General features: G+C 44.5%; 1 protein-coding gene across 2 annotated transcripts; it reads left to right on the top strand.

The window, feature by feature from the left end:
- The first annotated feature begins 2166 nt into the window (after positions 1-2166).
- On the top strand, positions 2167-6065 carry LOC109773024 (F-box protein At5g03970-like). Of its 2 annotated transcripts, none has more exons than XM_045229496.2 (5): positions 2167-2573; positions 2722-2794; positions 2959-4109; positions 4989-5077; positions 5596-6065. In XM_045229496.2, the coding sequence occupies exons 2-4, from the start codon at positions 2760-2762 to the stop codon at positions 5075-5077; spliced, it is 1275 nt and encodes a 424-aa protein (XP_045085431.1). In that variant the 5' UTR covers positions 2167-2573; positions 2722-2759; the 3' UTR covers positions 5596-6065. The 2 variants fall into 2 exon arrangements, with proteins under 2 accessions (XP_045085431.1, XP_040247478.1); XM_040391544.3 differs by having other exon boundaries at positions 2719-2794.
- The last annotated feature ends 6629 nt before the right edge of the window (positions 6066-12694 follow it).

Raw genomic sequence — 12694 nt, 5'->3', positions numbered from 1 at the left:
GAAGTCATGTGATGCTACCGCCCCCACTTGCGGAGGCTACTACTACAAGTCACGTACCACAAGGCTCACGGAACTGGTGTCTGATCTGGATGGGACTATATCCCGCAAGCCAATTCTGAACAACTGCTTGTGAAGCAAAGTCCTCATCGCATATAAGACCCCGCCATCGCCACTTGTAGATCCTCCAATCACACCATGGCATTCTCCGCATGTGTTCATTCCATGGAAATCTTGGTGTAGATATGTCCCAAGGTGTCAACAAAACAGAGCTTCACGATACCCCATAGACCTAGTTATGTTGATCTTGCGAGTGTACGCGACCGGCCCCAATCCAAAAAAGTTTCCAAAGAGCACCATATATGCAAGTCTTCGTTTTCCTTAGAAGGAGAAGTCCGAAACTCGCCAATGGATAGATCAAAGAGGGCTGATCATGGGTACAACGGTGACTTTGCGTGAAGATAACTAGGGCAACCGCCTAGCTGGTAATTATGTGAGACATGAGATCCCTCGATCAACAATATCTGGATGCCCACCTCTGGAGGAAGGAGATGGTCAGCACCGCCATGTCCGGGGCCGCCGCCCCGACACAGAAGGGATGCGGGCAGAGCCGCTGACCTTTGTCAAAACGGTGCAGATCGAGCCCTCCTTGCCAAAACGTGTCCAGATCAAGCCAATCCACCCCGCCGCCGCAGTCGTGCGCCTGTTGCCGGCCCCTGCCGTCGGGCTTCGTCAAAATGTGCAGATCGAACCATCCTGGCAAAAAGACCCAGATCGAGCCAATCTACCGCGCCGCCACTTTCAACTACCAGCTGCCAGCCGCCTGCCGCCGACGCGCCTCTGGTACCGTCGCCGCACATCACTGCGGCTATAGGGGCATGAGCAGGCCGCACCCACATACCCCTAGCAGTACCCGTCGGGAGCCATGCCGCCGCTGGGCTTTGCCCGGCGACGCCTCCGACGGCAGCGGAGAGAGAGGAGGGGATGTGTGGAGGAGGGCTTGAGGTAGCCGGCGGACTCCCCGATGCGGCGCGGCGCCGCCGCACGGAGGAGGTCGTGGGAAGGAGGTCCGCAAACATTTGATGACTTTCATTGGAGTTGGGACCGTACCCTATATGTTGTGTTATGTAGGTTGTTTACAGTGTTTTTACACAAAAAATATCTCAGTGTTTTTTCTTAGAAGAGATTTTTTTCTTCTCAGTGGAACGTACAAGGCTGGGCTTGGACTGGATTCAAGGAGGTTATGGTTGAAGATCATTAGGCTCTGAAGGTGTTATCTCACATGCTTGTGTTGAGTCGAGATCGTCTACTATAACATGATGTACCAGGGAGTACTCGCAATGGGCGGGGAAAAGATGATGATCCGCTGCTCATTGCGTTGGTGACTTGCAACTGCGGCCACGGCAAGCAGGGGCGGCAACACTAGGAGGACTGCATTTTGTTGGTGCTCTACTCTCCAAGTACCGAGTCTTGGTTCCCAGGATGAAAATTCAAGTTCTGGCCTTTATTGGTTGTACTTGGCAACGGCCTTGTTGAAGGCATTGTTTTTGGGTGAACTCCGACTTTCTATAGGGTGAAAACTCAACATGTTCGGTCAGGCAAATTGAAACACCTTGGAGTCGCCCTAGTATTATATCCTTTTAAATTAGAGTCATGTTTTGATCTTCCTAGATATTGATTTTTGCGCGAAATCAAAAACATGAAGAAAATACGAACTGGCACGGAGCCTTAAATTAATAGTTTAGTCAAAAAATTATATAAAATATTCCAAAGTGATAACATAATAGCATTAAACAATCAAAAATTATAAATACATTTTATGATATAATAGCGCATAGAGCTTAGTGCCAGTTCAAACATCTCAATTTTGTACCGACATGCACAAAATTTATATGAATTTCAAACATCTCAATTTTGTATGTAATGTCAGCTGATATGGTAGACGTTGCAATTAATCGTACCCTATATGCGGTGTTAGGGCATATAGCCGGGTAGTCACGTCCGCTCTAGCCGGGTATGAATGCGGGCGATGACGCTTTGGAGCGGCACTGACCGAAAACGCGCGGGAGGGTGAAGGGTTTTTTGATGGGTCAGAGCGGTCAGAAACGGGCTTGGGAGCGGTCCGGACTCCTGCCAACCTCCCCACATTTGTCTCTGATTTGCAGGAGAAAACAAGTCCGGACATCTCAGCGGACCGATGCAGGTCCGCCTTGGATGGCTTCCGCGGTCTGAACCGATGTAGGTTGTTCTCAGTGTTTTCAGGAAGAAAACTTCCCAGTGTTTTTTCTTAGAAGATTTTGTTTCTCAGTGGAACGTACAAGGCTGGGCTTGGATGGGCCAACGTTACATCTTAGATGGCACCTGCGTACAACATCAGCGTTAATCTCAAAAAAAGAAAAAATAACTCAGCGTTCCTACACTCAGCTGCCTGCTTCCCATTGTCTAAAAACTGAAAACTGCCGTACCCCCGAGTCTCTCCACTCTCAGCAGCGGACGGACCGGAGAAAGAAGGATCGGAGCCATCGGCGACCTCACCGTGCCCCGTCCCCGTCCGCGTCCCCGGAGATCCGATCCTGGTTAGCCCACCCCTTCTCCTTCCCTTCCTTCTCCATCTAATCTACTAGTGATTCCCTTTCGTCTCATCTTATTTTCCCTCTATTAGTAAACCCTAGCCAGATTTTCCCCTCCTAATCAAACCCTAACATCCATCCCCTTTTGCAGCAGTGCAGAGAGAGAGAGAGAGAGAGGAGAGGGTACCGCTGATGGATCCCGCTGCTGAGACTCCCCAAGGCCAAGGGTAAGATCCCACTGGTGTTCCTCCCCCTCTTAATTTTGTGCCGTGCACTACTTGCTTTGTATATGCTATCGCTGTTCTGGATGGATGTGCAGTGTGTTGGATTCTAGCAGCTGTCCTGATGTGAATATATGTGTGTCCATTGATTAAATTCCTTTTCATGCCAGGGCCGATACCTTTCCCACGCGTGTGGACGGCAGTAGGCTGCGCTGTTCTGTGCCGCTGGCCGACCCAGTGTCCGAGGTGCTTGCCGACGACAACCTCCTCATCGAGATCCTCGTCCGCCTCCCTCCGAAGCCGTCCTCGCTCTCCCGTGCGTCCGCCGTATCCAAGCGCTGGGGCAGCATCCTCTACGACCCCCAGTTCCGCAAATCCTTCCTCAAGCACCACCGGATGCCTCCTCTGCTAGGCTTCTTCAGAGGGTATGCTAAAAGCTTCATTCCTGCCATGGACTCGCCTGACCGCATCCCTGCTGCCCGCTTCTCCCTACCCAAGAGCACCAGATCCTACCACACCGATGAAGCATACATGGGCTGCCGCCACGGTCTCTCTGTCCTAATTGACAGGAATAAGCATGAGACCGTCGTGTGGGATCCCCTCACCGGCAAAGAGCACATCGTGTCTTTTCCACCAGGATTCCACTCTATGAGGACAAACTCAGCCTGGCATGGCGCTGTACTGTGCGTTGATGCCAAAGATGGGCACGTCCATGGAGATTGCTTCTCAAGCCCATTTAAATTGGTTTTGGTCAGTGATGGATTCAGTACACAGGCATCTTGTTCTCTCTATGACTCAGCGTCTAGCGTTTGGGGAAATATTTTCTCGGTGACCATAGCAAATAGGATTTCTGCGACAAGCCGCAGCATCCTTGTCGGGAATACACTTTGCTGGTTGATTTGTGGTGGTGAAGTTCTTGTGTTTGATTTCGAAATGCAAAGTCTTGTTGTGATCAAGACACCGGTGGAAAACCATGTTACCAACGACCGGTGTTTTCAGCTCTTGCGGATGGCCGATGGTGGCCTTGGCCTTGCTGGTTTGTTGGACCTGAACATCCATTTATGGGATAGGAAATCTAACTGTGAAGGCATTGGCGAATGGGTGTTGCTGCGGAAAACCATTCCACTGGATGAGATGCTTCCAAGGAGAATAAGTTATGCATTTTTTGTTGGGTATGATGAGGAGTCAAATTTGGTTGTTCTCTCCACGATGATTGGCAACTTCACGCTCCAAATTGACTCGATGCAGATCAAACATATTGTTAAAAGAAACCAGATATGTCATGACACCTTTCATCCCTACAGGAATTTCTATGCTGCAGGTAGTGCCCCCTATCTACATTGGACAAGCAAAATAGTGCAATTAGTTTTCGCTCCTATTCATTCCAGTTACTTATGGTATGTTCTTGCGGTAACATTGTTCATGTTATTACGATTGAACTATATATGTATATGTGTAAACTATATATGTATATGTGTGTATATATATATATATATATATATATATATATATATATATATATATATATATATATATATATATATATATATAAGAATACAATGTCTTGTTCGTTTCTCTGTTGATCTGGTCATGTTATGGTTATCTAATTTCCTATTGTTTGCCTAACTTGGCTGATTAGAGGGATCCATTAAAGCTAGAACATGAATACAAATGTTGCTTTGATGCCTGGCCATTGCTAAAGGCTAAATACAATTATGTGCTTGTAATGATCTTTTCATCAGAGGGTTTCTAGAAATTGGAAAATGGCAATAGCTGCAGCAGTGAAACCATCTGAAATAATTAATCAATTGGAACATCTGGAGGCGGTTTAAGGCTTGTCACGTTCTCTTATTCACTATTCTTCCTTGCAAGAATTGAATTTATATTGATCGATCTTGATATAAATCTTCAATTCATGATACCATGTGCTCTAGTTTTTATCGAAGAGTAGCACTAGTTTATTAATTTCACGTAGTGCTATGTTATGCTTGTTTTGGAACTCTGGTTTCCCATTCCGTGCATATTTATATTGGCTTTATGGTCATAATTGGTACAAAACTTACTCGACAATTATTCTGGGTAAATGCATTTTCTCTAAACATGTAATACAATAATTCATTTTTAGACCTGGCGATATATGTGGAGCCACACTGGACTTTTCTTTGAATTTTCATTTGGTTTGTGCTTCATTTTCTTCTAGGCAGCGGATTTGGGAGGAAAGGGACAGATCTGGCCGGAACTTTGAACACACCTGATATTCTAACGTGCTATCTTTGTCAAACAACTTAGGTACTTTTCTCTTTTCATATACCCTTTTTTTTGCTTGGTTACCCAATTTACAAGATGGTGCATAGTCTATGCTTGCATTTTCCTTCGTACTAGACATACTAGCTTGGCATACTAGACATTTTCCCATCTTACTCCGAGCCTCACATATAGCATGGCACAAAAAAGTAAATCTGGAATGAGTCAACATTCTTGGGAGTTCTGTTTTTTTTTGTGTCACATGATTGGCGGCGAGTCACTGATCTCTTAGTTTCTACTGCGATCGTACATAGTTATGTAGCAAGAATCTTGTAAACATGTCAACATACAGCTGCCAGAACAAACTAAATGCTCTGTTATTGTTGTTCTCCATTTGTGGTATCAGTTTGTCCAATAATCATGGGATGATTGAGCTCTGGATATTTTTCGTATAATTTGCACTATGGCAAGGTTAATGTTTATTTTTGGGAATCATCCAAAATTTGTTTTTCTGAGTGGGCATGATAAATTAGTTTGACTGAGATGACATTGATGTTCTGCAGGTATCCAGAGTTAAATTCGGGTTGTTGAGATGCGGACATGGCTATTTGGTGTAAGGAAGTTGTTCCATTTTGTATGGTGTGGTTGATGCTCAAAGTGTCCTACTATGCAGTCTGCAGATTGTTCCATTGTGTACGCCGCGGATGTGTTGTGGTCGACGCTTGTTCTACATTTATGTATTGTGGCCTGTGAAGTTGAATTTGTTGGATTTAATCATGTGGACTCTTTTATACTACTCCCTCTGTAAACTAATATAAGAGCGTTTAGATCACTATTTTAGTATTCTAAATGCTCTTATATTAGTTTACGGAGGGAGTATTATCTAATGTCCACATGCATGCCTGGTTACTGGTTAGTGTCTCGTGGAGTTGCTCTGGTTAAATGATTGGTTCTGTGATGTGAGAACTTACTGGAAAGATGAACATTTAATCCTCCTTTTCTAAAAAAATACTAGAAAGATGAACAAAGAATAGTAAGCTCTAGCACTTTACACTGTTTCTTGGTATCCATAGTTGATTTCTGTGAGTCTTCCTAGTGATTTAATTTTGATAAAGCTGCTTCGATCTCCACTTGCGGAAGAGGAATATAATGCTTGCATAGGCCCAGAGGCAGACAGAGCACACCACCAAGCTCCAGTTGTCTACATTGTTGGGCTGCTACATGATACTTTAGCACCTCTGATGTTCCAGCAACATGAAAAGCAACGGTTGCATAATTTCTATATCTGCATTGGCTCGAGAGGCAGGCAAGAAGGCTCTGCTGCCAAAGAGCACAACCAAGAGCACAACATCAGGAGGAAGCACGAAATGGAGCAGCCACAACGCTTAACTATTCGTTCTCTATGAAAGCTGTTGGGAGTCTATGTCAGTTTACCATTGTTTCAATGACAAAATTGATGTTTTTTTATTATGAGTTCATTTTGATGTGCTTCTGATCCTAAGATGTCAGTTGACTTCGATGCATATCTATCCCAAAATTTGGCATGGTCCAGGATGCACACAAACATTTTTGCATTCTCTGGCTGTAGGCAATCCATTAGTCATTATTGGTAGACAATGCATCTGACATCAAAGCAATTTCTTGTGTTAAAAAAGTCAAAGTAATTTCTTCAGGTGAGAGTGTTAAGCTGCAGTTTAGTGCAGAAAACGAAAAGGAGGTGTTGAGAAAATTTATTCATTAATCATGTGAAATATTTTGTACAGAGTGCAGTCTAATATGTATTGCTTGGTTGCTACATGACCCTTTAACACCACCTCTTATGTTTTCTGAAACTTGGAAAGTATCTCTTGCTTGATGCATACAACTATATGTATTTTTGTATGTGGAAATTTGTCGCCGATAATTTATCAGGTTTATTATTTTTAATTAGCTGGATTCCAGGAATGGAAAACCAAGATACACAAAGGAAATGTTTGCCTACTTGGGTAAGTCTTACTTTTGTCGTTCGTAAGTCTCATGGAGGTGACAAGGCAAAATACCGTTCTAGTTTAAATTGAAATCAAGTGTTTAACTTGTCTTAATGTGTGGATGTCTTTATATATGCTCCACCAATTGCATTTGACATGAGAAAAGTGTCTCATTCTTGAAAGCTCGTCCAATGTGGATCCACAATTTTCTCTCGATCCAATTATACTGAAGTCTGTCTCCTGCTTCGGATTTGCCACTTGCAGCTGTAGTACTTGTCCTTTTTTGTTGCCTGATCTAGACTAGAGACGTGAGCGCGAGAGAACAAAAGAGTGAGCAAGAGGTGGAAGAAGATGAACTCTGAATGTTTTTTCCGCTATGAACTGCGTACAACCTTTTCTGTCTTTCTATTATTTATTATATGCAGCCAAACTGAATTGTGGGTTATAAGGAAGAAAATGCTCATGCCCGGCAAGCTTAGAGGTCATGCCACCCCACGACGCTCCACCATGTGTGTGCGCTACGTTTCCTTACATTCCCGCTTAAGTTCATGCCATCCCATGAACCGGTCATGTGAGCAAGATTAGCTAACAAACTAACTGAAAACAAATGCATCGGTCAAGACGTGTACATCAGCATGCTACATGAGTGTTTATTCAGCTAACTGAACGAAACTGAAAACAGAACAGCAACGGTATAGCAGGATTATCTATCCTCCTTCAAGTCATAAAGTTTTTCAGGAAAAATAAAAATAATTTTTACGCTACCTATTTTTATGCATAGTTCAGTTAAATCATTACAACACAATCCTGCACAAGAAACAAGAGTTTAGTGTTATATGACTCATGAATGTGCTGCAGTCCAAACTCTGCAGGTCTAGCTTGCGCATTGTGGGGTGTTGGTAGCGGAGAAGCATCCTAACAAACGCTAAAAATATTTCATGAAACACTCCTAAAATTTTCTCTTCCTGCATGTTTTTGCATAACCCCGCATATCAAAGAGGTCGTAAGTAATTTAAATTTATTCAGTCGCTTGCTCAATTATAAGTGGTCGCTACAAAACTGTTTAGTTTGATATCCACTGCGGTTACCGCCACTAGTAAGGAAGCTCATGTCACACCTTTGCGACACCTCCAAAGAGGTCTGTGATATTTATGGAGGTGGGTGCTCACAGGTGACAGCACCATGGCAGCTAAAAAAAGGAAGGAAACAGTATTGTGATGGTTGTGTTGTATTCGAGTGAAGCTTGCCATGCTTTTCTAGATTGCTATTTAAATCGGTCATCAATGTTGAACAGTTTGTTTCTATATAGGCCTGTCTACCTTTCCGTTGTAATGAAATTGTTGTTCACTCATTTTTAAAGCGAGTTCGGTTCTAGACCTTCCACTGGACCTTTCTTTCGTTACAATATTTAAATTTCTTTTTGTTCTCTAATGTAACATTTTGAACGCATGTTTGTTAAGCTGTTATTTGACAACTATTTAACCTAATAAAGAATCATATGATTACCATGAAATTTACACACATGCACTTTCTGTAGAGAAAAGGATGGTGTTGCTAGTGCTCTCTTGTAATTTACCAAATTCTAGTCAGTGCCCAGAAGAGCAGCTGAATCAACACAAGAAACTGAGAACAAATGTGTTTTGAGTCAGTAACAAGTATTGCTGAAAAAGGAATATGTATATGCCGCAAGGTTTGATGGCTACTGGATCTGTTGCTGCTTGAAAAAACAATCTATCTGTCACAATGTTCCACTACCTCCTGGTTCTGTTTCATAAGTAAGTATATCTTGTCCGTTTGCGATGTGCGTGGCACAACCTATGAGATCGGTGGATATCTGTGAAGATATGAAGTTTGGGAATTCTTTTATAGTAATATTCAGTGTGTTTGAGGTGGTTGACCAGTGTCTAATTTAGCTTTCTTGTACAGATACTCTCTTCACATGTTCAATGGAAGCAAGGCCAAGGTGCCTTCAGCCCTAAAGCGGCTGCGCATCGCTCTGCTAGGTGGCTCGATAGGCTGACGTAGCCGCCACCAGTACGGTCCCTCCCTCCTCCTGGTCTCCCCTTGGAGTTGCGACAGGACGACACGCTGGTGACATCTTCCAGCGACGGTGTGGCCCTCCTCTGGTCGGTGGCAGCAGTGGGGCGGGCGGCTGCAGTTTTCCAGATGCGATTTGGAGCGGAGCTGCCGGCAGGCGTGCAGAGGCTAGGCCGCAGAGGTGGTTGATGTGGCACTCTGGCTCAGCGAAATGGAGGCACCCTACATACCAGCCTAAAGATTAGCCTCTTCTGGTATATGGGGCAAATTGGCATCAAGACGAACCATAATATTTTACAACACATAGGGTACATAGGTCTTAAGATGCATCACTTGGCGAGGAAAAGGCAACACTGAGGAGGTTGCGCTCTGCCTTGTTGATGTGGAGTCACTATTGCTCTCGGTGGATGGTGCTGGCATTGTGTACGGACTCGATCACCACCCACTCCTCATCTGTCAAGCCTAGATCTATACCGAGCAGCGCCACAGCGGCATGTTTAGACACATGATTTCAGCGATGATCCTCCACCAGCGGTTGGTGCCCGAGGAGCTGCAAGTTGTACCGCTAATCCTGCAGCATCCGGAATGCGGAGATTGGTGGCGCCAGCTCCTCCTACTCCGCCTCCGCCAGACCCGGTTGTAGTGCACCTCCGTGTGCTGATGGTTGAACCAAGCCACCATCGCGAGCGCGAGTGCCTACTCCTCCCCCCTACATCAACACGTCCTCCTTCGAGCTCTCCTCCGGAAAGCTTGGAGGTTCTCCCGCGGAAATGCGGGCCGCATGCCAGAAGCGCCATGCCTCCACCTTGGTCGTGATTTCATGGTGGCTTGACAGCGCTAGGATCTTGCCCTAGCCACATCAAGTCTCGTCCATTGCTTGTGGCAGTTGAAGAAGGAGGAAGGGAAGGGGTGGTAAGATGACTGACCGGACAGAGGGAGATGTGACTTAGAGGTTGTCGAATGGGTGTTGCTATGGAAAGCCATTCACATGAGGGGATTTTTCCAAGGAATCAGGATTTTGCATTTTTCGTTGGGTATGATGAGAAGACAAATGTGATTGTTCTGTCTATGATGATTGGCCATTTTATGCTCCAACTTGACTCAATGCAGAGCAAACATATTTGTTATAACTAATAACGACATATCTTACAACACCTTTTATCCCTACACAAACTTGACTTAGTGTAGAGCAAAATAGTCCAGTTAGTTTGTTTCACTCGGATTAAATGCAGTTGCTTCTGGCTTGTGATTGTGTTTGGACTAACCCTAGCTAGCTCTAACTAGTTTTCACGAACAGAGGTAGATTAAGCTCACGCGGACTCGATATTTTCTGCGACGTACGCACCAGCGCACACAATGCCTGATCTTTTATATTATATAGTTGGCAACACACCACACGATTAACTCATGGACATATGAGCTCGCAAACTACTTGGACACAGCAAACGATCGTAAAAACCGCAAAAATACAGCTGCCCTTTTGTAGCTTGAGAGGACGTAGCCCTCACGGACGGGGCGGTCACCTCGTGCAGGCCTCTGGCCATCCGGTCTCCTCGTACATGAGCAGCCCGCTCCTCCGCAAGACCTGGCGCCATCGTGCCTCCCCTGCGTCCACTGCATGCATCATCCGACGCCACACGTTCTCAAGCCTGGACTCAAACTGGCTCAACTCGTAGTGAACACGACCGTGGCCACACACCATGGTTTATTTTCCTAGCAGATTGCAGTAATATTGTTCCTATGAGTAAGGATATATAACAATACATTGTGTTGTTGTTTCTTTGTTCGTCTGGTGATCTTATTGTGATCTAGTAAATTCATATTATTACTATGTTCCATTAAAACTAGAACAGGAATATAACTATTGCTTTGAAGACTGGCCATTGCTAAATGCTAACTATGATAACGTGCATGTAATGGTTTCTACAAATTGGAAAGTGGCAATAGCTGCGGTAAGAGATAAGGAAAGCAACTAAAATAATTGCCCAATTTTTCCATCTTGAAGCATAAAGCTATGTTTTCTCATTCACTATTTTTCAGTAAAATTTATCTTGACCGATGTTGGTAAGAATCGTCAATTCATAATGCCATGTAATGTAGTGTTAATCGAAGAGTAGTACTGGTTCATTAACTTCACATAATATTATGTAATGCTTGTTTTTGAACTCTCATTTCCTAATCCGTGCATATTGTATTTTTTGACAAGCTCTCTTGTGACAATAATTCTGGGTAAATACACTCTGAACAAATAGTAAGTTGTTGCTTTCTACTCTGAGCCTCTCATATGTGCTTTGCACACGAAGTAAATTTGTAATGTATTAACAATCTTGGAACTTCAGTTTTTCTTGCCTCAGATGATAGGTGTTGAATCACTGTTCTAGTTTGTGCTGCGGTCGTACATACTTATGTAGCAACAATATTCAAAACATTGTTAATGATGGGATGCTGGGATGATTAATGTTTGGACTAAATGTTCTCTTATTGTTGTTCTCCATTTCTAGTGTCAGTTGTGTAATAATGTTGGGATGATTCATCTTTGGACTATTTTTTTTGTGTAATTTGCACTACAACATAGGTAATGGTTATTTTTGGGGATCATACAAAATTTATTTTCTGTGAGAGAGCATTACTAATTTTTTAGACTGAAATGACATTGATTGTTCTGCAGGCATTAAGGGTTAAATTTCAGATTGCGGGGAGGCACGTATAACTATTTGCTGTGGGGAAGTTCTTGTATTTTGATTCAGTCGACGCTCAAACTATCCTGCTATGTAGTACTACCTCCTGGTTCTGTTTCATAAGCAAGTATATCTTGTCCGTTTGCGATGTGCGTGGCACAACCCGTGAGATCGGTGGACATCTGCGAAGATGTGAAGTTTGGGAGTTCTTTTATTGTTATATTCGGTGTGTTTGAGGTGGTTGACCAGTGCCTACTTTAGCTTTCTTGTACAGGTACTCTCTTCACATGTTAAGTGGAAGCAGGGCCAAGGTGCCTTCAGTCTTAAAACGGTTGTGCATTGCTCTGATGGGTGGTTCGACCGGCTGACCTAACCGCCACCAGCATGAGCCCTCTCTCCTCCTGATCTCCCATTGTTGTTGCAAGGGGACGACATGCGGGTGACGTCTTGCAGTGACGGTGTAGCCCTCTTCTCGTCGGTGGCAGCGGCGGGGCGGGCAGCTGCTGTTGTCTAGATGTGATGTGGAGCGGAGTTGCCAGTGGGCATGCTGAGGCTAGGCCTCGGAGGTGGTTGATGTGGCAGTCTGGCTTAGCGAAATAGGGGCACCCTACATACCAGCCTCAGGATTAGTGTCTTCTGGTATACGGGGCCAATTGGCATCAAGATGAACCGCAATATATAACAACACATAGGCTACATAGGTCTTAAGTTGCATCACATGTGGAGGCAAAGGTGGCACTGCAGAGCTTGCGCTCCGCCTTGTTGATGTGGAGCCACTACCTCTCTCGGTGGATGGTACCGGTGTTGTGTACGGACTCGAGTACCGCCCAGTCCTCATCTATCAAGACTAGATCCGCCGTGAGCATCGCCACGACAACATGTTTAGACAGATGGTCCCAGCGATGATCCTCCACCAGGGTTGGTGCTCGAGGAGCTGCAAGTTGTATCTTTGCTCCTGCAACATCCGGAATGCGGAGACT

The sequence above is a fragment of the Aegilops tauschii genome, chromosome 6 (assembly GCF_002575655.3).
Source record: "Aegilops tauschii subsp. strangulata cultivar AL8/78 chromosome 6, Aet v6.0, whole genome shotgun sequence".
NCBI classification, from domain to species: domain Eukaryota; kingdom Viridiplantae; phylum Streptophyta; class Magnoliopsida; order Poales; family Poaceae; genus Aegilops; species Aegilops tauschii.
The sequence above is the reverse complement of the archived record's forward strand: the minus strand, read 5'-3'. Positions and strand labels throughout refer to the sequence as shown.